At 41.9% G+C, this 27530-nt stretch overlaps 1 protein-coding gene across 1 annotated transcript in view; it reads left to right on the top strand.

Annotated features, from left to right (window-relative positions):
* LOC143935776 (keratin, type I cytoskeletal 42-like) overlaps nucleotides 1-22336 on the top strand; it is a 64850-nt gene extending 42514 nt beyond the window's left edge. The window contains exons 3-8 of the mRNA XM_077459884.1: nucleotides 6322-6478; nucleotides 7971-8132; nucleotides 13358-13483; nucleotides 16712-16932; nucleotides 20176-20207; nucleotides 22118-22336. Coding sequence (XP_077316010.1) covers nucleotides 6322-6478; nucleotides 7971-8132; nucleotides 13358-13483; nucleotides 16712-16932; nucleotides 20176-20207; nucleotides 22118-22242 — 823 coding nt within the window. The 3' untranslated portion in view covers nucleotides 22243-22336. The remainder of the gene's footprint in view (nucleotides 1-6321; nucleotides 6479-7970; nucleotides 8133-13357; nucleotides 13484-16711; nucleotides 16933-20175; nucleotides 20208-22117) is intronic.
* Nucleotides 22337-27530: the final 5194 nt, after the last annotated feature.

Raw genomic sequence — 27530 nt, 5'->3', positions numbered from 1 at the left:
AATGAGAGATGATCTCATATGTAAACATATGAGATCATCTCTCATCTCCGGCTCTCCCTCCTCACACAGACAGCATGTGAGGAGGGAGAGATGAACGGCTGCAGCGGCCGCGAGTAGGAAAAAAACCCACAGAAAATAAAGTGCTCATAATGTCACTGCCACCTGTCCCCACTGCCACCTGTCCCCACTGCCATCTATCCCCACTGACACCTGTCAGTGCCATCTGTCCCATTGCCACCTGACCCCAGTGCCAGCTGTCAGTGCCATTTGCCCCAGTGCCACCTGGCAGTGCCATCTGTCCCCAGTGCCGTGTATAAGTGCCATGTGTCATCAGTGCCACATAGTGCCATCTGTCATCAGTGCCATATCAGTGTCACGTGTCATCAGTGCCAGGTATCAGTGCATCTGTCATCAATGCCACCTGTCAGCGTCATGTGCCATCTGTTATCTGTGTCACGTGTCATCAATGCCACGTATCAGTGCCATCTGTCATCAGTGTCATGTGTCATCAGTGCCATGTATTAGTGCCATCTGTCATCAGTGCCACGTATTAGTGCCATCTGTCATCAGTGTCGCGTATTAGTGCCACGTGTCATTAGTGCCACATATAAGTGCCATCTGTCATCAGTGGCACATATTAGTTCCCTCTGGCATCAGTGTCACATGTCATCAGTGCCACGTATTAGTGGCATCTGTCATCAGTGCCACATCAGTGTCACATGTCATCAGAGCCACGTATCAGTGCCATCTGTCATCAGTGCCACATCAGTGTCACGTGTCATTGTCCTGGAGCTCCAGGGCCTTCAAAAGTGTAATAGGTAGTCAACAAGTTAGATGTGTAATTTATGCTCCTAGAACACCTGATGGCGCTCCCTGCATGTTGGGCCTCTCTGAGTGGCTAGGCTGTGGAAAAGTCCCACACATGTGGTATCGTAATACTCAGGATGAGTAGCAGTATGTATTTTGGGGTGTCATTTGTGGTATACACATGCCATGTGAGAGAAATAACCTACTACAATGACAATTTTGTGAAAAAAAATCTTAATTTTGCAAAGAATTGTGGGAAAAAATGACGACATCAAAAAGCTCACCATGCCTCTTACTAAATACTTTGGAATGTCTACTTTCAAAAAAGAGGTCATTTGGGGGGTATTTTACTTTCCTGGCTTGTTCGGGTCTCAAGAAATGAGATAGGCCACCAGTACATCAGGTGTGATCAATTTTGTATGATTTGCACCACATCTTGTAGACTCTCTAACTTTTACAAAGACCAAATAATATCCACTAATTTAGGTTATTTTTACCAAAGATATGTAGCAGTATAAATTGCGGCCAAAATTTATGAAGACAAATTAATAATTTGTACATTTTTATCACAGAAACAAAGAAAAATTAGTATTTTTTCAAAATTTTCGGTCTTTTTTCATTTATAGCGCAAAAAATAAAAAACCCAGAGGTGATCAAATACCACCAAAAGAAAGCTCTATTTGTGGGAAAAAAAAGGACAAAAAATGTATTTGGGTACAGTGTTACATGACTGAGTAATTGTCATTCAAAGTGTAGGAGCACTGAAAGCTTAAAATTGGTCTGGTCATGAGGGAGGTTTAAGTGCCCAGTTGTCAAGTGATTAAGTTAATTATTTTCAAGTATCTATTCTTAACTTTTTTTTAATTAAATCAGAGTTAGCTTGCAATGCAGATCTTGTCACAAGTAAAACGTCCAGCTGGACCCTGCCCTAAGAAGCATACAGTCTAATCTTCACACATAAAATAGAACACCTGCAAAGTACTCAAAACACTCAGGTGATGGTGTGGTTTGTTTGCCTGGAGCTCTATAAGAGACAATAAAGGTAATGGTCACCTCCCATAGAGCTAGCTACTGAGTCTGTACAAATGGTGTACTGTCTGTTAAAGACACACACCAGCTTATCCAGACAGTTGCACTGAATGCTGAACACCAAGCAAACATCTAAATGTAAAGTTGAATTACTGCATGAAAATTTTCTTACCTGCAAGGTATGGGTAAATCTGTGCAGGGATTGGTAAATATGTGTGGGCATTGATTACTTTGTGATTCAGGCACCCCTACCAGACAGCTCAGACAGGTTTTAGACCTCCCTGCAGACCGCTCTGTAGACTACACTGAAGTTGCATAGACTGTGATTGGAAAATGAAGAATGGGCAGTACACCAATGAAGACATCACTCTGTCAAGTGTTAGATGAGCAGCAGTGTGCAAAAACAAAAAAAATGTGTGTAGTTATACCACCTTCTCAGCCTCTCTTAACAAAGGGAACAAAAAACGTTGTTTCTTTAATCCAGTAGAAATATAATTCCTGTGCTTTGTGTATCAGCAATGGTAATGCATTTGAGGAGCAGGCACATACATAACTGACTCCACTGGCTCCCAATGACCCTTAGGGACTGGGTGGGTGTGCAAGAAAAAAAGCTCCAAAAGCAGAACATAAAAAAGTCAAGATTTCATTTTAGCTAGATTCTTGCATCATAAAAACCAATACGTTTTGGTGGCTTTGAAAAGTCAGTTATTCAGGGATGAATACTCCACATGCCGCCAGCACAGCACATGAAGCAATCATCCCTGATGTAAGGGGACCTTTTAACCCTGGGAACAGGTTGTTTTTTCATGATACAAGAGGCCAAATAAAATGAGATCTTGACTTGGCTGAATTCACACTGATGCAGCTGCTGGTCCTAGCAGGGGGTTCGGTGCATCCCTGTACACTTATTCAGGTGTGAATCAGGTCCAAATTTTTGCCTGAATTCGCAGCTGAAATGGAGCCAAAACTGCACAGGACCCTTTTCCAATGCGGACCGCAGCTGTCCCGGGGCTGTGTGAACTGGCTCCATTGAGAGCCATTCACAGTCTCCTGTCATGTGAATTGGATGGGGGAAACCCCCATCCAATTCACATAAGTGTGAACTCAGCCTCAATGTATTTTGCTTTTGCGCTTTTCTTTTATGCGTCACCTAGTGTTTCTTGTTCACTTAGTCCCTACTCAGGTAAAGAGCCAGCCTTCAGTCACCACTACTGGAAGAGCTGTCTAAGAATAAACAATTCCCTCTACACTACTTAAGGAAACAGAAGAAAAACAGAAATCACCTACTGCTTTAGGAAACCTTACATCTTTCTTCTATTTCCCAAAAACCATTAGGCAGGGCTGCCACAAATATAGTTCATCATATTTAGAGATCTAGTCTTTAGCAAACAATAGACATGGTTTTGGTTAGATAGGAATACATCTTTGACAAGAGAAATATTCCTAAATTTCATCATAGAATTTAACTTAGTCTTCCCAATACTTTTAAGTATTTATTTTTCTTGAGTTTGTTTATGAAGTGGGCTGTTCTTTCAATAGAAGTTAATTTTCAGACATAAATAGGGCCTCTTCCAGCCCTTGGGCCCCATGGCAACCAGATCTGCTATGGCTGTAGCTATGCACTTGAATAACTTTATTTTCATGTTCAAGATGCAACACAATTTTGGGTATACACATTATGACTCCAGAGGGCAAGGACTAGTAGCAATAGCAACATACTAGTGGATACATTGGATATCTTTTACGGATTTATCTGATTGGCCAACTGAGTAAACGAGGCATAAACCATTATCAGATTAATTACACTGTAGTTGATGTAGTTACCAAAAAGACCACTCTACCACATTCATTTGGAACCAGTAATATTCTAGTGGTTCTATTGTTGTCATAAATAGATGTCATAAATAGATGTTGCATTCAATTATTGCATTTTAGGTTTGCATTATTGCAAATTATTGCATTATAGGTTATTATACATTATTAGGTTCACTTTAAAGCTGGCCTTCCCTTAGTTCCCCCACCACACCATTTGTCACCAAGAGGAGGAGAAGAAGCCTCTTAAAAGCTCCTATTTAGTGCAAAATACACCGAGGATCAATGGCAAAAAGCTCTGCAAATTACCTTTACTGCGACCAAGCCCTAATCTATGGGAGGTAGCCCACAAAATACTGTTGAGATGGTATTTAACACCATATAGAAGCTCTACATTTGACCCACAAACTTCTCCCCTTTGTTGGAGAAACTGTGGTGAGATCGGCACGTTGCACTATGTCTTGTGGAAATGTCCATGTCTGCAAGCAATTTGGTTCAAAGTATTCAATCTAATCTCTAAGATCACAGGGTCGCAAATTACTCCCAACGCAGCTGTGGTGGTACTATCATTAGGTATAGAATATATACCACCCGAAACAAGAACCATAGTCACACACATCCTCCTTAGTACAAGATTGGCTATAATGCCACACTGGAAAGACGCCAATCCACCCACACTCAAGGAAGTAGTTGAGTCAACTAACTCTCACGCTACATATGAACTAATGTTCACAGCAGCTCAGGGCAATTATCAAAAAATGAGAGCCAAATGGTCTAGCTGGTATACATGGTACACAACCAAATATAGAGGCTGAACATAGAGGCAAATACTGGAAATAAGTGTTCTTACTGCTTTGTTACATGCTTGAGCTAAGCTTTGAAACGTTACATTCTTAAGTATTAGCCTTTACTTTTGACTTAATGTCAATCTACGACACACCACTGCTTTAGTATTACATTTTCTTTTCTTTCCTTTTCTTTATTGTTTCTACTGTTATTAATGTTATTCTCCTAATCTCCTAATCCTAACCCGAGTTATACTGGTCATGAACAACTCTTTATAAACCATACAATCCATAAATTGCTTACTTTATTGAATATAATCATTTAAATTTGCTTACGACAACAACCATATAAATGTATTCTGTGATGTCAATTATATGTGTTCATCTTCATACAAATAAAAACAATTGAAATTAAAAAAAGCTCCTATTTAATTTTATTTGATCCTCATTGGAGCTTGCTATAGGGTTGAGGGCTCATACCTCACCCACATTTTCTCTGAGCAGCCAATAGTCACGTGGGAGGATGGGTGTAAGCCCTATGCTTCCCATGTTTAGAATTACTGGGTATTTTTCTTCCCTCCTTTCTCAGACAACTAAACTGGCCACACACTAGTAGAATTTTGGTCAAAAATGTTAATTTTTGGAACATTTGCTCAATATTATAATGATTAATGGGGTCAAATCTAAGTTTGTTTTGACTGTAGTCATGAGAACATTCGAAGGAGCAGGATGGACATTTTTTTCAAACTAACTAATTTCTAAGCCCTTGTACACATGGTCGGAGATTCCGACGGAATGTGTCTCTTTGGACCGTTTTGTCGGATAATCCGACTGTGTGTGGTCTCCATCGGACTGTTTCTGTCAGAGTATCCGACGGACCAAGTTTTCCAACTTGTCCGTAAAATTTTCCGACAAAATGCTCCGATCGCACATACTCCGATCATGTGTAGCCTACTCCGACGGACAAAGTACCACGCGTGCTCAGATAAAATTCCTAGACCAAAGCTATTGGCTACTAGCCTGAACGTAGTCCCGTCGTAACGAAATAACGTCATCACGTTATGTACAATCGGATTCTCCGACAACTTTGTCCTTTGACCGTGTGTATGCAACAGTTTCGGACAAAATCCGTCAGACAAACTCCGTCGGACAAAATCCAACGGATTTGGTTGACAGAATGTCCGACCGTGTGTACAAGGGCTCATGGTGAATGCAATGAAGCATGTTTATCCGGTTTAGGACCTCTATATGCATATATTCACTGTGTAGTTCTGGGGCACACTCCATCAGCATCCCCAGAATTGTGACCGAGATATCAGCAACAGCTCACAGTTGCATTCTGATGATCAGGGGCTGGTAGGATGGGCTCCCAATGATGCCAGCACTGTGCAGTCGGTGCCGAAAGATCGGGAGCCCCTCTTACCTAGGCCTAGGTCCATTTATAGATATGGCTGGTATAAAGAGGAAATTGTATGTGGGATTCCAGTCAACAAGCAGGTCTAGATGAAATTTTATAGGCTTTCAAAAGAAATTAGTTGACACAATAATGTCATAAAAATGGAATGTTCTGACCAACATTTTTTCTTTGAATGTCCAAACAAAAATCGATTCTTGTATGACCAATTGTGTCAGTGGAACATGTGTCCCCCTTATTTCTGTTTTGGTGACAGCTCAAATGTTTTTTTATTTTCTCCTACTTTCTCATGGTCACCAGGACAAACCAACAACGTGAATCTCCTTAACAGGAATATAGGCAGCAATAAAAACCTGATAAGGATGTATACCACCTGATGTTTTATCCAATCTGAAAAAAAGTAAACATTTTGAATTTATATAGACTTTAAGTCTTTTTGTGAAGTTCTGACTTCTTTCAACTTCTGTGTTATAGGTTTGAAACCGAGCAGGCCATGAGATTTGGAGTAGAAAAAGACATTGGCGGTCTTCGCAAAGTGATTGATGACCTCAGCCTGACCCGAGCCGAGCTTGAGTTGCAGATCGAGACTTTGCAAGAGGAACTGGCCTACCTGAAGAAGAACCATGATGAGGTCAGCATCATTTTCACAGTTCTCTTGGTGGGGCATCTCCAGTTTCCCCCCTCAAGGAAAGAGACTTGAGAAAACAGTGAGGTGAAATAGAATGAGCTGAGGTGCCAGAGTTTAGTGATATTCTATTTGTGGGAGTAATGAATTATCACATAAACCTGTACAGTAAACATACATCTACAACAAATATCTGAACTTCAGTCTTACCTCCAGTCTTGCACAGTTGTACTGCAAGTGCTTTCTCTGAATCCAATGCACACTGTGAGCTTTTTACAGTGTACATTAGAAGCTGCATCAAGTCAGATAGAGCCCACCTGATTTCCTGGCTGGAGGACTTCCAGTATCATCCAGCTCTTTCCTCCCCAGTCCTACTGTCTCTAGCCCATCCCTTTCATTTAGCATCACATGTGGGCATTACCTACCTGCGTGCATATGCAGCCTGCCTTGGCTGTTAGTGAACATAACGAATACGAATTTATCCGAAATTACGAATTACCCAAAATAATGCATCAAAACAAATGGAACGTAACAAATTAATAATAAATAATAATAAAAAGTTTGTATTATTATTTTTGTTTATTATTAATAATTTGTTACCTTCCATTCGTTTAGATACGGCATCATTATTTTGGATAATTTTTAACTTCGGATAAATTTGTATTCGTTACATTCACTAACAGCCAAATTTGAAAGGAAATTTCAATACCTATAATTTAATAGTTAGTAATAGGTAAGTTATTATTAGTTATTATTTCAGATTTTCATAGTTTCCGGTTTTCAGATTTTTGAATTTAAAATTTCTGAATTTTCAAATATTAAAATTTCTGAATTTACGAATTTACACATTTTCCTATTTACGAATTTTCTAATAATCAAATTTATGAATATTCTGAAAAAATGTGTTAACATTTACAAATTGCACATGTCTAATCTTCTCCACTAGCTTTCAGGTCTCGTGCCAAGCAGCTGCCCTGCTGTTTACTAAGCACATGGGTTTGCTCACTCAGCATGGGTGGTATTCAGAGAACATTTTCCCAATGAATGCAAAGTGTTCTTTGATTGGACAAGGTGGAGATCATGATATCACTGTGCCACCATTTCCAAACAGAGAATATTTTAATGCAAAGTGTTCCCTAAATGACACCTGTACCAAGCAAAGCCCTCCTGTGTTCACAATGCAGCAGGACAGCCATTTGGTATTGGCCCTGAAAGCTAGCAGCAATCGCTGTAGTAGCAGTGCCTACTACAGTGATTTCCAGCTTCCACGAGGATCCCACAGGTATAAGCATATACACACTTGCATTGGTCCAGACTGGACCACTGAAATATCTGTAATAATTGCCCCATCAAATTTAAAACTCAAACTTTATTTTTTCATCTTAACTACAAAAATGGAAACAAGTACATGATATATCCTTCAAACTTGCTCTGAATGGGAACTGCTATCACGGTAAAGATTTTAGAAATCAAAGTCCTCTATCTTTTTTTTATACAGGAGGTTCAAAGTCTCCGCAGCCAAGCTGGAGGAACAGTCAATGTGGAGATGGATGCAGCACCTTCTTTGGATCTGGCCAAGGTCTTGAATGATATGAGACTCCAGTGCGAGACAGTGTGTGATAAAATACGCCAAGATGCAAAAGATCAGTTTGAAAACAAGGTATGTATCCCTATCACTGGGCTTTATTTACTGTTGTAAGATTCTAGAATATTCAATTCAGAATAACAGTCTCTTATACAAATTGTTTTTGGTGAGTGTGCTACACCTTATACAGGTGCACCTTGACCCACACTTATCAGAGCACTGTGGCTTTTATAAAGGTACTTTTTCCTTTGACACTCTCTCTTAGAACCTGAGGAAGAGAGCAGATTAAATCATTGCTTTGCCTCATTTATTAGTGTGTGTAAATTTAACCTTGAGCTATTGGGATCTGTAAACAATAGGATTTCAACAGAGATGCTAAAGAGAGTCTGGGAAGCATGTGAAAAGAAGCTAAAAACTCAATTTGCTGGCTGGATATAAAAATACAACATATTTAGATGCAAGGTTTTATATTGGCATGATTATATAAAATTCAATGTTATTTTTTCAGTCTAGCCATAATGAATAAAATGTACACACACCACTATACAAGGCACTATCAAAAAGTTTTGAAACTAGTTTTGTAACACGCCAACAGATGGCAGCAAAAGGGTGCCTGCACAGTCGCAGGGACCGTCATAAGTCAATGTGCCAAAAGACATTGTCCCGTGTACATCGGGAGCTGTGCAACTGGTGCTATTCTGACCATGTGCGTTACCACGTTCGCCATTTCATCATGGACAGCAAGTTAGAGAAAACTTGAGTCCTTCACTAGAAACAAAATCTCACTTCTGCACCCACCCTACTTGCCAGATTTGGCTCCTGAGGATTTCGCCCTCTTACCAAAGATCTTGCTTAAGGCTGGGTTCACACTGGAGCGATGCGGGAACGCCGCGAATCCGCAGCGTTTTCCCGCATCGCATGCCTCCTGCCGGCAGTTCACACTGCCCTATGCGGACTGCTGGGAGTGTCAGTGAAATGTTAATGACACCCCCAGATCAGTTCGCATATTGCAGTGTGATCTGCAAACTTGGACAGGAATCGGATCGCATGGTGTGAACACCCATGCGATCCGATTCTGCTGCAGACCAAAAAAAGGGTCCCGTGCGAGTTTGCGGCGGGTGCGATGCGAATTCAGCCATACTATCTGTATGGCTGAACTCGCATCGCACAGAGATTGGATGTGATTTGCACTTCAGTGCGGTGTGAATCACATCCGGTTCTCGCTGCCGCAGCGGTGTGAACCCAGCCTAAAGGTTGCTGTTTTGACACCAGCACAAATCACAGAAGGTGCTTGGAACGCTTCGACAAGAAGACTTCCAGGACACATTCCAGAAATGGCAGGAACGCTGGGAATGCTGTATTGCTCTGCAAGGGAACTATTTTGAAGGTGATAGTGTGTAAACGTAGATAAATAAAGTACTTTCTTGTAAACAGAGCTAGTCTCAAAACTTTTTGATACCACCTCATATACCTTTACTACAGTAAAAGGGTATGTAAACCCTAAAGCCCCATACACACGATCGGACTTTGTACAAACTTTCCCGTGGACTTTTGTACAAAGGGCGTTGGCCGTAAGCTTGTATTGCATACACACGATCAGACTTTTTAGGCAACAAACACGAATGTAGTGATGTTTCGACGTACTGACAAAACTTCAAAAGAGGATGTTCAATTACTCCAGCACCACCTTTGGTCAACTTCTGTATTGTTGTCTGATCTTTTGCATTGGTTCTGAGCATGTGTGTTTGTACTTTGTACAAAAGTCAGATGGTTTTGTGTACACACGATCGGACTTTGCTCCATCGGACTTATGTTGTCAAAAAGTTTGTCCGTTTGCACAGCCAACAAAAATCCGATGAAAACCGGAAACGTTTGTCCGATGGAGCATACACGCAGTCGGATGTTGCCTCAAAAGAGCTAATTTGCATGTTTGTTGTCAAAAAGTCAGATTGTGTGTATGGGCCTTAACAATTAACCACTTTTTGTTCTGTTTAATTATTCATTGAAAGTCTTTTTTTAATACCGTATATACTCGAGTATAAGCCGAGATTTTCAGCCTCTTTTTTGAGGCTGAAAGTGCCCCCCTCGGCTTATACTCGAGTCATCGCTGTCTGCCCGCTCGATCAGCGTGTCGAGCAGACAGACAGCGGCCATTCTATTCAAAAGCCGCGCCTCCGGCTCCGCCTTCGCCTGTGATAGGCGGAACACTGAATTTCCCAGCAGCCTGTGTTCCGCCTATCACGGACATCGTATCATCCTCGTACTACGGACGAGGATGATACGACGTCTGTGATAGGCGGAACACAGGCTGCTGGGAAATTCAGTGTTCCGCCTATCACAGGCGAAGGCGGCGGCGCAGCTTTTGAACTTTACAATGGCCGCCGACGAAGAGGGCACGGGACGGAGGCAAGGGAAGGCACGGCACGGGACGGGACGGGACGGCGGCGGCAAGGCACGGCACGACACGGGACGGATGCAAGGAGGCAAGTCACGGCACGGGACGGAGGCAAGGAGGCAAGGCACGGGACGGAGGCTCGGGACAAAGGTAGGCTGGACACACACACACACACACACACACACACACACACACACACACATACACACACACACACACACACACACACACACACACACACACGGATGGAGACACACACAGGGATGGATGGATGGATGGATGGAGACACACACACACACAGGGATGGATGGATGGATGGATGGAGACACACACACACAGGGATGGATGGATGGATGGATGGAGACACACACACACAGGGATGGATGGATGGATGGACACACACACACACAGGGATGGATGGACGGACACACAGGGATGGACGGACACACAGGGATGGACGGACACACAGGGATGGACGGACACACAGGGATGGACGGACACACACACAGGGATGGACAGGCATGTCTCACCCTCGGCTTATACACGAGTCAATAAGTTTGCCAGTTTTTTTGGGGGTAAATTGGGGGCCTCGGCTTATATTCGGGTCGGCCTATACTCGAGTATATACGGTAAGTGAAACAAACTACTTGTTGATCCCACCAGAAATCTAGTCACTGAATAACTTCCTGTGCCTTCTGCCTCTGCATTTTTTCCCAGCTCTCTATCTGTGGACTATAAAACACCCCTCATGTTATGAAGAAGAAGAGAGGGGAATATTTACTGTAGTCCTGTTATAGGGTGACAGTGCTGCTCCTCCATAGATACTAGACATGAGACATTTTGAAATTTCGTTTTCGTCCAAAAAATAAATTTATGTAGTTACTCCCGAAATTCGTTTTTATTTATTTCGTTTTTCGTTCAAAAATTGCATTCGTCCAAAAATCCACATGAATTACGGTCGAATCTGTCTTTGAAGGCTTATGGTGTCTTTCGAATGTATAAAGAAGATTCAACGGAGCTAGTATATAGCATACTTCGTGTGAACTTTAGAACCCTATTAAAGTCTATGGGATTCCAACGTTCAAAATCGAAAGTGCTAATTTTAAAGGCTAATATGCAAGTTACTGTCCTAAAAAGTGTTTGGGGACCCGGGTCCTGCCCCAGGGGACATGTATCAATGCAAAAAAAGTTTTAAAAACGGCTGTTTTTTCGGGAGCAGTGATTTTAATAATGATTACAGTGAAACAATAAAAGTGTAATATTCCTTTAAATTTCGTAGCTGGGGGGTGTCTATAGTATGCCTGTGAAGGGGCGCATGTTTCTGGTGCTTAGAACTGTCCCTTCACAAAGTGTCATTTATGCAGGAAAAAAAGTCCTTTAAAATCACTCGCAGCTATTATGAATTGTCGGCTCCGTAATACAGAGAACACTCATTGAAAGTCATTGATAACAAAAAAAAAGCGTGGGGGTCCCCTAAATTCAATTACCAGGCCCTTCAGGTCTGGTATGGATATTAAGGGGAACCCTGCCTCAAATTAAAAAAAAAATTGACATGGGGTTCCCCCGAAATATCCATACCAGACCCTTTATCCGAGCAAGCAACCTGGCAGGCCGCAGGAAAAGAGGGGGGGACGAGAGAGCGCCCCCCTACCTCCTGAACCGTACCAGGCCACTTGCTCTCAACATTGGGAGGATGCTTTGGGGGTCTGTGAGCATCTTGTCCCCATGTTGATGTGGAGAAGGACCTCATCCCCACAACCCTGGCCGGTGGTTGTGGGGGTCTGCGGGCGGGGGGCTTATCAGAATCTGGAAGCCCCCTTTAGAGTGTATTACGGAGCCGACAATTTATAATAGCTGCGAGTGATTTTAAAGGACTTTTTTTCCTGCATAAATGAAACTTTGTGCAGGGACAGTTCTAAGCACCAGAAACATGAGCCCCGTCACAGGCATACTATAGACACCCCCCAGCTACGAAATTGAAAGGAATATTACACTTTTATTGTTTCACTTTAATCATTATTAAAATCACTGCTCCTGAAAAAACGGCCGTTTTTAAAACTTTTTTTTGCATTGATACATGTCCCCTGGGGCAGGACTTAGGTCCCCAAACACTTTTAGGAACAATAACTTGCAGAATCTTTTCTCTCTGTCAAATCTTTTTTCTCTGTCGAATATTTTCTCTATATAATCTTGGACTAATAGAGATAAGGTTAGGCACATTCGACCACAGGTTCTATAGACACAGATTGTTATTGTCAGAGTCACGTCGAATCTCCTATTCTATATCGAACTGTTGTAACAACGAAAACGAAAATAAAGCATTTATTTATGTCGGATCTTTCGTTTTTCGGATTCTGTGCTTTCGTTATCGTTTGTCAAAACGAAAACGAAAATACCTGAAATTCGGACGAAAATGAATGCACATGTCTAATAGATACAGTACAGTGAGGGAGCGTTGTCACCCTAGGACAGAAAGTGCACTATTGGCAGGATCAGCAGATGCTGATCCAAATAAAAGGAAAAAAACTGAAAAAGAATACTAATATAAGGACTGGTAAACTGCAATATAATTTTTGTTCCTAAATTTGCTTTTAAATGTCTATTGTTTACATTTAGTATTCAGCTGGAACCTGCTCTGGTTAGCAGCTCATCACTTCATTATATAGCCTGATGTAACCTCATTTCTAGATGCTCCGTTACACACAGCTGATCTCATGTGATATGGCAGGTCTTTACATCCAGATTACAGCTAATCAGCATTGCACAAAATACATGATCTGATGCAGAGCTCGCAACAGAACCTAGAAAAAGAAATCCATGTTTTTTATCAGGTTGATAAAGGATGCAATTTTACGAAATATCCTCTTACCCATCTCTTGCGCAATCTTTTTCTGCTGCTTTCTAGATAGAAGTGGTAAACAGGGAGATCGTAACCCATACAAGTGAACTACAAGATACCAAGACGCGTATCACAGAGATGCATCGCACCGTACAAGGCCTGGAGATAGAGCTGCAAGCGGAACAGAGCAAGGTACGGCTGTCAGCATAATTTCTACCATTTCTGGAAAAGATAGTTTATTATATGGAGATATGTTTTTATTTGCACTTTCAACGTGATTGAAAATTTTGGAAAAGAATCCAACCAAAAATTGCTCAACTAGACACAAATAAATTGCAACTGAATATTATTCACTTAGATTTAGTTCAAAAATAAAAAATAAAAATAGGGATTTGACTTTGGGTGTGGTCCTAAAAAGGGGTGTGGCTTAGACACTGCACTGTATAATTGCAGGTGAAAGACCATTTAAGTTGAGTTATAAATTTGGCTTTAGTTTGCTTAACCCCCCACCACCCCTTTTCCTTAACATATAGAATGCAAATTTCAACCTGGGGTGATGTATAGTACTAAAAATACAACACAACTTACAGATTTTATGTTATTTTAGTATTTTTATGCCGTTCTGCCTATGCTCTCCAACACCTATCCCCAGGCAATGATCTCAGTAACCTTTGTAAGCTCCCCAGCACATTAGTTTGTTTGGTTCAAAGCACACCTGTGCTTTTCTCATAAAACTTAAAACAAAACTGTGAGCTAGAGTTGCCACCTCATCCCTTTAAACCCAAACACCTTTGAATTAGACAGGTTCTGAGACTAATTAAATGCAGATAAGGCACCAAGTGAGTTTAATTACCCCCTTAATCAGCCACAGAACCTGTATAATTAATATGTGTTGGGGTTTGAAGGGATGAGGTGGCAACCATAGTCTAAGCTTACACAAGGCTTTCTTTCCACCCCCTTGTAATAGCACAGGTACAATCATCAGGGCCGTCTTTAAGACAGGGCAAAAGGGGCAGCTGCCCTGGGCCCTGTCATTGTTGTGGGGCCCAAAGCAGCTGCCTCATACTTGCCAACTATCCCAGTTTAAATTCCCTTGTCCCTTGAAGTTTTAGTCCCATGCTATGTCATGATATCTCAGTGTGAAGTGCTGCTACTAATGCTGCCCAGCTCTGCCCTATTGTTGTGTACAGATGACTCACCTGCAGACCCTGTGTTTACATGTAAATAACCATCATTCATATGTAAATAGCAGCAAAATTCATATGTAAATACCTGAGGCCAGCGGCATTGATATGTAAATAAAGGTGGCATTCACATGTATATCATGCAATGGGGAGAAGATGTGCTGTAACCTATAGCAACCCATGAGCAGTATTACTGTACAGTAATCTCTGGCAGCCAATCAACAAGCAGAAATCATGTGCTGTAACCTCTAGCAACTAATCAGTGAGCCTTAATGTGTGCTGTAACCTCTAGCAACCAGTCAGTAAGCGGTAGTGATATGCTGTAACCTCTGGCAAACAATCACTGCCTGATCTGATACAGTAAACTGATTTTAAGTCTAACTGCTATTTATTGTATGTCTCAGAGAAGGGGAAGAGCAAAATTGCATGGGGGAGGGGGGCCCCAAGAAACTTTTTGCCCTGGGTCCAATCAATATTAAAGACGGCCCTGACAATTATGATGTACCAGTAGTAGCCTCTGTCCTTCTATACCTAAAAGTACCAGAAATTTTCTTTACTCTGAGTGGCTGAATAGTGTGGTGGGGAAGTGAAAGAAGGGAAAGTATGTTTCTCATGGGTAAAACACAAGTTTGCTTCTAAAACATTATTGAGGTCAATAATTGGGTAAAAGCTTGTGTCACCCAAACCACACTTGTTTCCCTGGTAGCCATCACTGATATCATATTCTTATATACCTTTGCCACTAGTCAAATCTGTAGATAAAAGCCAAACCTCCCCTTCTCTGGGGCATATGACTGCCAACGCAAGCTACTGGTTGGTCTGCAATACAAGACTGCCATCAAGGACATGTCTTAGAGATAAGGAAGGTTTACTACGATGTACAGACTTGAGGGCCACCTATCACGTAAGCAACTGGAAAAGACATGTGGGTGGGCAGACACATGGGAAAAGTGAATGAAAGGCTAACGTGTTTTACATGTGTAAAGCACAGGTTTCCTTCTAAAATGTTACTGAGGTAAATAATTGGGCAAAAGCTGGTAGATCTCTCGAAGTGTCCCCCAAACGACACTTCTTTTCTTAGTAGCTATTATAATAACCAAGGAGTGAATGAGTTGTTTTGTGGTGTCGTTAGTCAGGAAGGGGCAAATTCTGGAAATGTTGCGAAGGTTAAGGTGGCAAGATGTAGCCAGTGATTGGATGTGGGGGCTGAAGGAGAGGTCAGAGTCTAGGTTTACACCCAGCACCCTTGCATGTGTGGAGGGACCAATGTTTTTTTGTAGATCTTAATGGTAAAGTAATGGGGAGATGATCAGGGAGGAGGAAATATTACAAGCTCAGTTTCAGAAAGATTACGTTTGAGGAAGTGGTGTGACATCCATACTGATATGTCACTCAGTAAATTTGTGATACGTGAGGAGACTGAGGGGATGAGTTGAGGAGTGGAGAGATAGATCTGGCTGTTGTCAGCATGAAGGTGGTATTGGAAACCATGGGAGGTTATCAACTTGCCCAGGGAAGAGTTATAGAGAGAGAATAGGAGAGGCCCAAGGATGGAGCCTTGGGGTACCCCAACAGAACGAGGAAGAGGAGCTGAGGAGATGGTGTTGTATGTGACACTGAAAGTGCACTGAGATAGGTAGGAGGGAAACCAGGAAAAAGCAGAGTAACAGAGGCCAAGGGAGTGGAGTTTGTTGAGATGGAAAGGGTGGTCAACTGTGTCGAAAGCAGCAGAAATGTCCAAGAGTATGAGTATGGAGTACTGGCCATTGCTTTATCAGTTAGTAGGTCATTGGTGAGTTTATGGTCGTGGACAAGGAGTTCAAGAAACTTGGAGGCAAACGGGGCAGGGAAATGGGTCTTGGGTTATTCAAACAGGTGGGTTTTTTAAGTATGGGGGTAACCAGTGAATGTTTGAGTGGGGAGGGAAAGGTGCCAGAGGAGCGGGAGAGGTTGAAGACGTGGGTTAGAGAGTTTAGGATAGAGCAGGAAGGTGGTTGCGGTAATTGTGAGGGGATAGGGTCCAGGGGACAGGTGGTGATGTGGGCCATGGAGAAGAGTTTGACAACTTCCTCAGTGATAACAGGGCTAAAGGAGGAGAGTATTGGGTGCGGTTGGACCTGATGTGTTGGTCGGGGAAAGAAGTTGGATGCTGGATATCTCATCGCGAATTGCATCAATTTTGCTTTTGAAATAATTGCCAAACGCCTTATTTAATATCTGTCTATTCTTCTTACAGAGAGATTCTTTAAGTGCCATCTTAGATAATATAAATGCTCAGTATGCTGCAAATCTGGCCCAGATACAAGGAACTATTAGCAATAAAGAAGCTCAGCTGATACAGATACGAACAGACATGGGACGTCAGGCTCAAGAGTACGAGCTTCTTTTGAATATCAAGATCCGTCTAGAAATGGAGATCGCCACGTACCGTCGTTTGCTGGAGGGGGAGGAGACAAGGTGAGACAAAAGTGATTTTATTTTGGTATAGACCAGAGACGTACATGTAGGTACAGAGTTCATAGTGAATACAATGATCAGTAATGCATTTTAGGACATGAGGTGATTATTAAACATGGCCATATCATGCAGTAAATGTTATATCTGTGGTTATTGGAATACACCACTGGTTGTTATCAGTGAAGAGCTACCCCCATAGGGGCCATTGGTAATACCTGGTTCTTCTCTAAAAACACAGAGGCTCCCCACCATGGCAAGCACCAGAGCGTTCAGACTGGCTCCAATAACACAGTCTAGGCAATGTATTTTTAAGATTTATTGCTTAAAGAAACCTTAACAGGAGAGGGGTTTAGGGTCACAGGATACTCCAAAATGATCGATAGCAATAATGGAGGGCAAACTTGTCAATAATTTTCTTACAGCAGCCTTTCCAGGAGGTAGTAGGGAATCCCCAGTATATATAAAACTCTATAAGACCAGCCCCAGTCCATGTAGCAATCTCTGGCACTTAAATCAATTCTGGCTAGGGATGGGGGAATGGTTCGGCGCAAGAGCATAAGTTCGGGCCGAACTTTGGTTGTTCGGATGTTCAGCGAACAATGAACAATATGTTGTGTTCGCGGCAAATTCGAAAGCCGCGGAACACCATTAAAGTCTATGGGAAACTAACATGAAAAACCAAAAGTGCTACTTTTAAAGGCTTATATGCAGGTTATTGTCATAAAGTGTTTGGGGACCGTGTATTGGCCCAGGGGACACGTATCAATGCAAAAAAAGTTTTAAAAATTTACGTTTTTTCGGGAGCAGTGATTTTAATAATGCTTAAATTGAAACAATAAAAATGAAATATTCCTTTAAATATCATGTCTGGGGGGGTGTCCTTAGTATGCCTGTAAAGTGGTGAAGTTTTCCAGTGTTTAGAACAGTACCACAGCAAAATGACATTTCTAAAGGAAAAAAGTAATATAAAGCTGATCTTGGCTGTAATGAATTGTCAGGTCTTTGCAATATAGATAAAACTCATTGAAAAAAATGACATGCCCCCCCCCCCAGTCCATTACCAGGACCTTTAGGTCTGGTATAAATATTAAGGGGAACCCTGAACCAAATTAAAAAAATTGCATGGGGCCCTCCCAAAATTCATACCAGGCCCTTCAGGTCTAGGATGTAAATTAGTTAATGAGCCAAAATTAAAAAAAAAATGGTGTAGGGATCCCCCCAAAATCCATACCAGATCCTTATCCGAGCTCGCAACCTGGCAGGCCGTAGGAAATGAGGGGAGGACAAGAACCATACCGAACCATACCAGGCCACATGCCCTCAACATGAGAAGGGTGCTTTGGACTACCCCCTGAAAAGCACCTTGTCCCCATGTTGATGGGAACAAGGGCCTCATCCCCACAACCCTTGCCCTGTGGTTGTGGGGGTATGTGAGCAGGGGGCTTATCGGAATCTGGAAGCCCCCTTTAACAAGGGGACCTCCAGATCCCAGTTTCCCTTCCTATGTGAATTGGTAACAGGTACATTGTACCCCTACCAATTCACAAAAAAGTGTAAAAAAATAGTAAAAATGACAGGAGACACTTAGGGACAAGTCCTTTATTAAAAGATAAAAAAATAAAAATGTCCCATGATGTAGGTCCATCTCACACCGCCGACGATCCGAAAAAAAATCCGCAACACCTCTGACTCCATGGGAGGCTCTCACCGAGTGACGCTTCTTCTCGATAACAGCTGTCATATAGCTGAGGGTGAAACAGGTGACCCCCGCCTTCCCCTGACGTCACATGGCTTTAGAGGGGGCTGTATAACAGAACAGATGTCACCGGGAAGAAGCGCCAGAGGCGGAGGTGTTGCGGCTGTTTTTTATTGCGACAGTAATGTCTGAAAATTATTTTGTTAGTGGCCAAGAGCGTTTGTATAAATGTACCAATCGTTTAAAAAAATATTCCATTCATGGCTTGATATGGTTAGCAAATTAAATTCACTGTTTTAGGTACATGGCCAGCTTTTAAGAAAAACCATAGAGGCTTATTTATAATTGATAGCGGATATTGCGTTCTGTTACTCTGAACTTTCCTAGGCACACTGCAGCCTATTCTATTCATGAAAATTAGGTTGCAATGCATAGCCAACAGTTCTTTCTGCCTACCATAACAGAGGAAGCATGTGATGGGAGAGGAGCTAATCGTGTGACAGGTCACATAACCGGGATCCCCTACTACCTTTCATATTTCTTTCATTTCTGGTGACTTCAAATTTCTAAAATTTCCATACTCTATCAGAAACAAGAACGTAAGGATATGTAGATTAGCCAATTGGGAGAGCCCTCAAAAATGCTATTTTTTGAAAATAGTTTTTATTGATTTTCCAATTATAAGACAACTACAAATCTTAAACAGTATATAGCACAAGGAAAAAAGACAGTAAAACAAAGGTGTTACAGCATCATTGGCTATAATGGCAAAATCAGTAGTCAATAACATAAGCAATGAGAAGTAGTAGCATACAGTAACAAGTTTCATGGAAAAGGGTTACTTAAAGCACCATAAAGGACAAACCCTGAATACAACCACAGAATAAGTCTTGTACCCGGTGATCCGTAAAGAGGAGGCAAATTTACGTACAAATTTACTGATAATATGATAAAACTAATTGGCGGGTTTCCGGAGGAGCTTAAAGGAGGTAGAACACACCAAGAAAACAGGTAAATGTCACAAAGCAATCAATCTGACTCAATGGATATATCATTAACTCAGCCCCCCCCCCCCCCAAACCTTATCAAAGTTTGCAGGCAATCCCCTATAGGTAGCTTTATAAAATGGCCCAGCCTTACTGACCAGGGCCTTACAGGCCGACAGGGTAGGAGCAGCAGCCCATTTCCACAAGACAATAATACATTTTCTTACGAAGAAGAAGAAAAGTGTAAGTAGAGTACGGATAGTTTTTGTGGGAGCCAGAAAGTCGACCAGATTTAAAAGACATACCTCTATGATAGGAGTAATAATTAACCCTCTTTGTGCATGGCTGAGCACTCCCAAAAGATGTGCATAAAGTTGACTTGGAAAATCTGGGACATATATAGTTATGATGTTCAAAATATAATTCTCATATTTGATATTTTGCGCTTAAATATAATATTGTACAAATATAAAACCTTTATAATGCATATGTTTGTCAGAAATGCTAAAAATATATTAGATTTTTGACAATTGACGTTTCTAACTTATTTTCATTTTACAGTATATCCCTGGAGGAAGACGAAAAGTTAAAAGGTATGTAAATAATTATTTTATTGTTAGCTATGCTTTTTTATAGGAAGCTCACTAATTGTTCTTACTTAACAAGGGGCTTGCGTCCCTTTGTTAAATAGGAGCAACATCTGCTAAATTTTTATGTTTGGAAGAGTAGTACAAGTATTGAGTATTGTGCCTATATCACTCTTTGTTGGTTCCCTCCTGTATTTGTATATGTTGCCTTCTTTTGCACCTTTTTTGCCTCCCCCTGAAATACAACCAAACAAGGACAAGCAGCTTCTAAACTGTCATGTCTGCTGCTAAAATTGACTTGCACTTTATGTGTGTTCCAAAAGTCGACATTGGCCCTAAGGTTGCATTCTGGCTTATTTTGCTTCAAGCTGTATCTGGCTGAAGCTGGCAAATAGTGAATGGTGAAAACAGTCTTTGCTGCCTGTCAGTCAATAATTGTTACTTGTTATAAATCCAAAATACAGGTAGTATAAAAGGTGCCACACCCTATTAGTTATAATCACAAAATACTTAAGTACTTGAGCTTTTAAGGTATCAAATAATAACAGCCACATATCAACATACATAATTTAACTTTACATAATATAAATAGATTATACAAAAAACACATTATGAAAAGGGGGAAAGATTCTGAATCGTTGGTATAGGTTTAACCAAAACAAATATCCAGCCATCTACAAGTTTCTTACAATTGTAAGTCAAACAACTGCTCTGTCCAAAAATGGACCAAGTACAGTACTATAAATAAATTATATACAAAGAAGGAGGAGAACAGGGTTACCGATGAGCTCTACGCATTTCACGGTCCAAGCTACTTCATCAGGAGTAGTACATATCAGAATATACATTTCAATCTATGAAACAAATGACAGTACATTTTTACAATAACAGAGTATAACAATATAAATACAGCTATGCATCACATGTCTTCTTTACCGCTTAATTTTCTTACCCAAGATGCATGTGGCTATCCAGGCGTAAGACCCCCCAGAAAGGGAGAGACACCCCCAGAATCATGCACCATCCGCAAAGCGAGACAGACTTGGGTCATCACCTCACCAGCCTCCATCATCCAAGTTGTTGGATGGTTGGTGAGGTGGTTGGGTATTTGGGTACCCCTATACCCACGGTTCAGAATCTTCTCCCCTTTTTTTTATGTTTTTTATGTATAATTGTTACTTAGAAAAAGGAAAGAGAAAGGATCCACTTTGTGTGGACCCTCATGCCCTCCTGGGAGATGTTATGAGAAGAGATGAGCTTAGGGTTCAGGTCTAACATGAGTTTAGAATTTGGTGAACTGACAAACTAATAATTTTTGCCCAGTTCACCTGGGGGAAGGCCTGGATGCTGTTTATTAGCTGGTATTAATGAACAATGTTATTACTGGGTGGAGGTACAGCAGGTCATCCTGACGATAAGGAAATATTGTCAGGTGGAGGGCCATCTTGACTGAAGGTTGCTGGAAGAGGTGATTGATGCTAAATTTACATAGTGGGATATTATTTATATGAATGTACACCATAATCATCCCCCCCCCCCCCCCCCCCCGAGCCGGGAAGATATCATATTATATTATTATAAAGAGAGCTTCCATATTCCAATAAGCCCTTGTTCCCTTAACATGGTAACAAGGTATTTTGCAAGGAGGGAGGATTTTAACAAAACTCCCAGTCATATTACCTCTAGTGTAAAAAACTAGTATTAGTCAAGAGATAAATCAAATGTCCAGACATTCTAAATACCCATGAAGAGTCATGCATATTAGTCTTTGAATGATAGCTGTGAGAATAGAAGAAAACATTATTGTTCCAAAAACCTTGATCTCTCTGCAATTTGTCCCCTCTGCCCTCAGGATATCCTTTTTTCTTGTCTCTAGCTCCAAAACTAACATACTTGACCTGTTACTCTCATTTTAGAGATGTTGAGAACTCGCAAAATAAAGACTATCGTAGAAGAGGTGATTGATGGGAAGGTTGTGGCCACTGAAGTTAAAGAAATTGAAGAGAAGCTACCAAGCATAATGCAATTACAACAAAAGTGAAAATATAATATTGGTATATGTGGCAGGAACTATAAGACAATTTGTGAAATTGACTTGACATGCATTAACAAATAAAAATCTTAAGATATGTTTATCTTGTTGCCTTTAACAGTCTCATATAGCATTCTGCAACCAGATGATAGGACATGCATTTTCTTAAACAAATCTGGAAAGCCACTTTATAATCTCTGTCATACCTAATATGCTCAATGGTGAGTAAGCCTAGGTTCACACATATGCGGTGCAGAAAACGCAGCAATCCTTGCGCGTTTCCACATAGCATTGCAATCACACTGTGTTTGTGATCCGCTGCGAATCTCAATACGACGTTAACAACACCCTAAAAGGATTACAAATGCAAAGCGGATTGCTCATACCAGATTGCATTGTACAAAACAACCATGTGATGCGGTTGCGGCGTGGCTCCAAAAAAGGTGCCTGTGGTGCGATTTGAGCCCATTCAACATTAATTGAATGCAGTATTGAATGTGGTGCAGTTTCCTGCGTGATTCACATGCGGGTCATAGTGGGAACTGGGGCTATGGCATTAAGCAAAGGTCAACCTTTGTTATTGGTTCCATTAAATTTTTTGAGGAATAGCTTCACCATCAATTAAGTGGATCACTTTATAGCTTACGCAAGACATCATAGAATTGTCAATTATGCAAGCACTATGCAATTATGTCAAAATGTTTTTGCCACAACCATAAATAGGAAAATTTGGGTCATATAAGTGTTTTACAGGCTGGTCATACATTATACAAAATTCTTGTACAATTTTCCTTTAGCTTTACCAAAACCATATAATATGAAGTCAAACCTAAACACCTGCAATCAGGTAGGCCCCTGCACTTTTTCACAAGTACACTGCGAGACCAACTTTACCATAACAGGCATCCAGCCATTTATCAGCCCGGAGACATCCCCCTTTCCCGCAGTGCAACCATTTCCGTATTCCAGCCTACCCTTCCACTGGGATACACCAAAAAGGGGGCACATACCACCTATGAGCCCCCCCCCCCACCATTCTATCACATCAGTTCACTTGCCACCATCAAAGACCAAAAGACCCCGCTGCTATCACTGCTATGACGACCCGATCCCCCGAAACCTGCAAAGAGAAAAAACACAACAGAACACAGAAAACAATACCAAACCCTAAATAATGGGAGGATGGGTGGGAAACTTTCTTCCTCTGCACGTTCTCCCCCTCTCTGACTCCCGTTCATAGCCACTCCTCCTTATTTATATAGCTCCTCCCACCATCCCAACACTGCCCCTGCCTGTTCTCTTCCTTCACTTGCTCTTCTCCACTTAACCCCTTCTCACTCACTGTCCCCATTCGTCATGCCCGGCCCTCCATTAGTCCCTGCTCTCCTATTCTGTGCCTCTCTACATTGTTGAAGGTAAATCTAAAGGAAATTAATAAGAAAATGATATCATGAATGGCAGCTTTAGGCTCTGCAGGGAGGAAGGTAAGTTGAAACAGACATGCTCCAGATGCCTTGATGCTGTCTTATATTTAAGGAAACAATAGTGATCTTACATTTTTTTCTAATGTATGCAATATAAGCCCCTCTCTGAAATCTGTCACACAAGACTTTTGGCAGTTGCCTGAAGAACAAAAAAAAATGGTCTTTAGTCTGGCCTTTGCTGTCTGACTTCTCTATCAAAGGTGGTCATATAAGCAACGTAAGCTCCAAGTGTATACAGTAGCTTGCTATATCACAAATATTTGCAAGCCCCCTACCTCCAACCATGATAAGGTAGTGATCCTGACCACTTAGTTCAGATGGCAATGAAAAATAAAGGGTCGGTCAAGCCAAACCTGACTTCAAACCTAGTGCATTCCCTTTTTAAACCACTGACTCCATTAGTGGGGTGGCCTGTTTTAGGTCCTGAACCTACTGGTCCCCTATTAAAGTTTTTCCTACTACTGTTCACTTTTTCTGGAGTGAGTCTGTCTGATATTGACTGTGTCAGGTAAAGGATGAGTGTCTGACTGAGCTACTTCAGCTGATTCAGTAGAATCAATGAGTAAGATGGTAGCGAATGACACCAAAAAGACAAAATTAGGTGCCGCTCAGGTAGAGAGGTAAAGTCCAACTAGACCGCTGTGAGTGCAGGCAGGCACAGGGAACTTTCCCTAGCTCCAAGCTGCAGATCCATAACCTGCACATCATGAAGCAGGTATGATGAGTAAGCTTCAAGGGGAGGAGTGAACATAATTGGGGATGTGGCCTGGCTGGAGTCCAGGCTGAGGCTGCCATTCATCTCACTTCATGCACATGGGTCTGCTTCATGATGTGCGGCTTATGGATCTTTTCTTTTGACATTGAATGAGGCTGGAACATATTACATTTGAGCATAAAGAGTAAAGTCAACCCCTCCACCTCTCTATAAGCTCCCTAATACTTTCCATTGCTCCTTCACTACTCTTTCCTTTTGGCTATCACTGTAAAATATCTAATACTTCTGAAAATGGTGGAGGTATGGGTGACCTCTTCCCATGATGCAGTACTCAAACTTGGCAAATTACACTGTAACATAGCAGATGGGGTGATGTTACTGCTCACTCTGAGCGCTTGCATTAGCCGATATCAAGTATTTGGGTGGCTACTGTGTTAGAAGGATAAGCAGTAGTGGAGCATGGAAATGGTGACTATATAGTGGCTAGGATGTGGGTTTTACATAGACACTCTCATTTGGGCCTGAATAGTCAGAAAGCCCACTCATGTTAAGCAGAGGGTGGTGCTTGAAACTTCAAAACGACTAAATTTTCATCGGCATCAATTCAGGGTCAGTACAAAACAGGGCCCCATACTGCTTACCTAACAGGGCAACGCTCCACCCCCACCCTCGACTCCCAGATAATATCAAATAATTTTTTTTCTAAAAATACACTAAAAAAATTTTTGTATGACATATTTACCGGACCTTTCCCGCACTCACCATACTGAAACATCTCCTTGTGTGCCTGCAGCAGCTGCCAGTGGGAGAGGAGAGGAGGGAAGCTGGCAATGCTGGAGGGAAAATGGGCACACAGAGGAATGGTGATGCAGATGCTAGAACCAATCCCCCTTCAGCACAGCTGGAGAAAGGGAGTGGATGAGAAGCCATCAGATCTGCAGGAGGAGACAGAAGAGGTCTTGTGTCTGCAGTAAGGCAGTACAGCTGGCCCTCCTACTCAGCAGGTGCCTGGGCCCCCCTTTTAAACTGATGGGGCCCAGTACAGGAGAGTTGGCTGTACTGCCTTATCAGCAGCCCTGGTACAAAATTTCTGTATGAGCCCTGCCTCAGGAGCCACAGGGAATGGAACAGTGCCTGCGAGAACGCGACAAAGGTATGAGTGCCTGTAATGAATCCAGTAGTCCACGCTAGCAGTAGTAGCCGTAGCTTCACCGGTAGGGATGAGCCGAACACCCCCCCGGTTCGGTTCGCACCAGAACTTTCGAACGGACCCCAAATTCGAACGAACGTTAGAACCCCATTGAAGTCTATGGGACTCGAACGTTCGAAATGAAAAGTGCTAATTTTAACGGCTAATATGCAAGATACTGTCCTAAAAAGGGTTTGGGGACCTGGCTCCTGCCCCAGGGGACATGGGTCAATGCCTAAAATGTTTTTAAAAATGGCCGTTTTGGCGGGAGCACTGATTTTAATGACGATTAAAGTGGAGAAAAAAAAGTGAAATATTCCTTTAAATATGGTGCCTGGGGGGTGTCTGTAGTATGCCTGTGAAGTGCCACGTGTTTCCCGTGTTTAGAACAGTCCCTGCACAAAATGACATTAAACGGAAATAACACCATTTAAAACTGCTTGCGGTTTTAATGTTATATCTGGTTCCTGCAATATGGTTGAAAATCATTGAGAAAAATGGCATGGGTAGCCCTCCCTGCCCATTACCAGCCCCTTTAGGTCTTGTATGCATATTAAGGGGAACCCCCGTACCCATATTAAAAAAAAGGAAATGCGTGTGGCCCCCAGGCCCTATATACTCAGAACAGAAGTATACAGGCGGTGCAAACAAGACAGGGACTGTGTAGGTTTGTTGTGTTAAGTTGAATCTGTTTGTAATTTTCAACTGGTACATTTTTAAAGTGTAGCTCCAGTCAAAAAAACTATTTTTAAGCTTTTTGGAAAACATAGGGAAGGGTTATCACCCCTGTATAATTTGTTTTGTCGTCCATCTTTTTTCATCTCACTTGCTGTTGTCTCCTTCCGTTTGCAAGTAGGAGATGTTTGTAAGTTGGATGTTTGAAAGTAGGGGCCTGCCCTATATGCTCTGCAGAAATGGCGGAACAAGGTGTTGGTTTTGCCACAACATTGTAAGCCCTCAAAGTGACTCTTGGTGGGCGTTGGAGCGCCCTGCTGTGAACGATTATATCAAGAATTGTAATTACATGCCATTGTTGAACAGTGGTAGAAAAATTGACCTTTGGTGGTTGTGGTGCTGGTGCCACAACACTATAAGTCCTCACCGTTACTCTGGGTGGGCACAGGAAGGGGCCCTCCTGTGAAATATTATATCAAGAATTGTAATTACATGTCCCTGTTAAACAGGGGCAGAAAAATGTGGCCGTAGGCACTGCTGCTGGTGCCACCACACTGCAACCTCTTCCATATACTCTAGTTTTATTGCAGGAAATAGCCCTGCTGCAAAGCATTGCATCAAAAATTGTACTTAAACGCCCCTGTTAAACAGGGGCAGAAAAATTGGGCCTTAGGCACTGGTGCTGGTGCCACCACACTGCAACCTCTACACACAACTTCCAATAACTCCTGCAGATGGCAAGTGGGCTCAAATAGAGAACAGCTATGTAGGTGGATATAGCGGTATGTACTGGGTACAGAGCACGCAGACAGCACACACTATCTCCTAACACTACTGGGTACAGAGCACACAGACAGCACGCACTATCTCCTAACACTACTGACTGCAAGCTCTATTATTAAAGATAGATCACTAGCTATATAGGTGAGGTGAATATAGCGGTGTATACTGCGGTCAGGGCACACAGACAATAACCAGAGAACACCAGAGATAAAGGGGTATATACAGATGTATACTGTGCTGTGCTGGAGGCACACACAACTTCCAATAACTCCTGCAGATGGCAAGTGGGCTCAAATAGAGAAGAGCTATGTAGGTGGATATAGCGGTATGTACTGGGTACAGAGCACACAGACAGCACGCACTATCTCCTAACACTACTGACTGCAAGCTCTATTATTAAAGATAGATCACTAGCTATATAGGTGAGGTGAATATAGCGGTGTATACTGCG

The sequence above is a fragment of the Lithobates pipiens genome, unplaced genomic scaffold, assembly GCF_037356315.1.
Source record: "Lithobates pipiens isolate NorthernLeopardFrog02 unplaced genomic scaffold, aLitPip1_a1.2 Scaffold_28, whole genome shotgun sequence".
NCBI classification, from domain to species: Eukaryota; Metazoa; Chordata; class Amphibia; order Anura; family Ranidae; genus Lithobates; species Lithobates pipiens.
The sequence above is the reverse complement of the archived record's forward strand: the minus strand, read 5'-3'. Positions and strand labels throughout refer to the sequence as shown.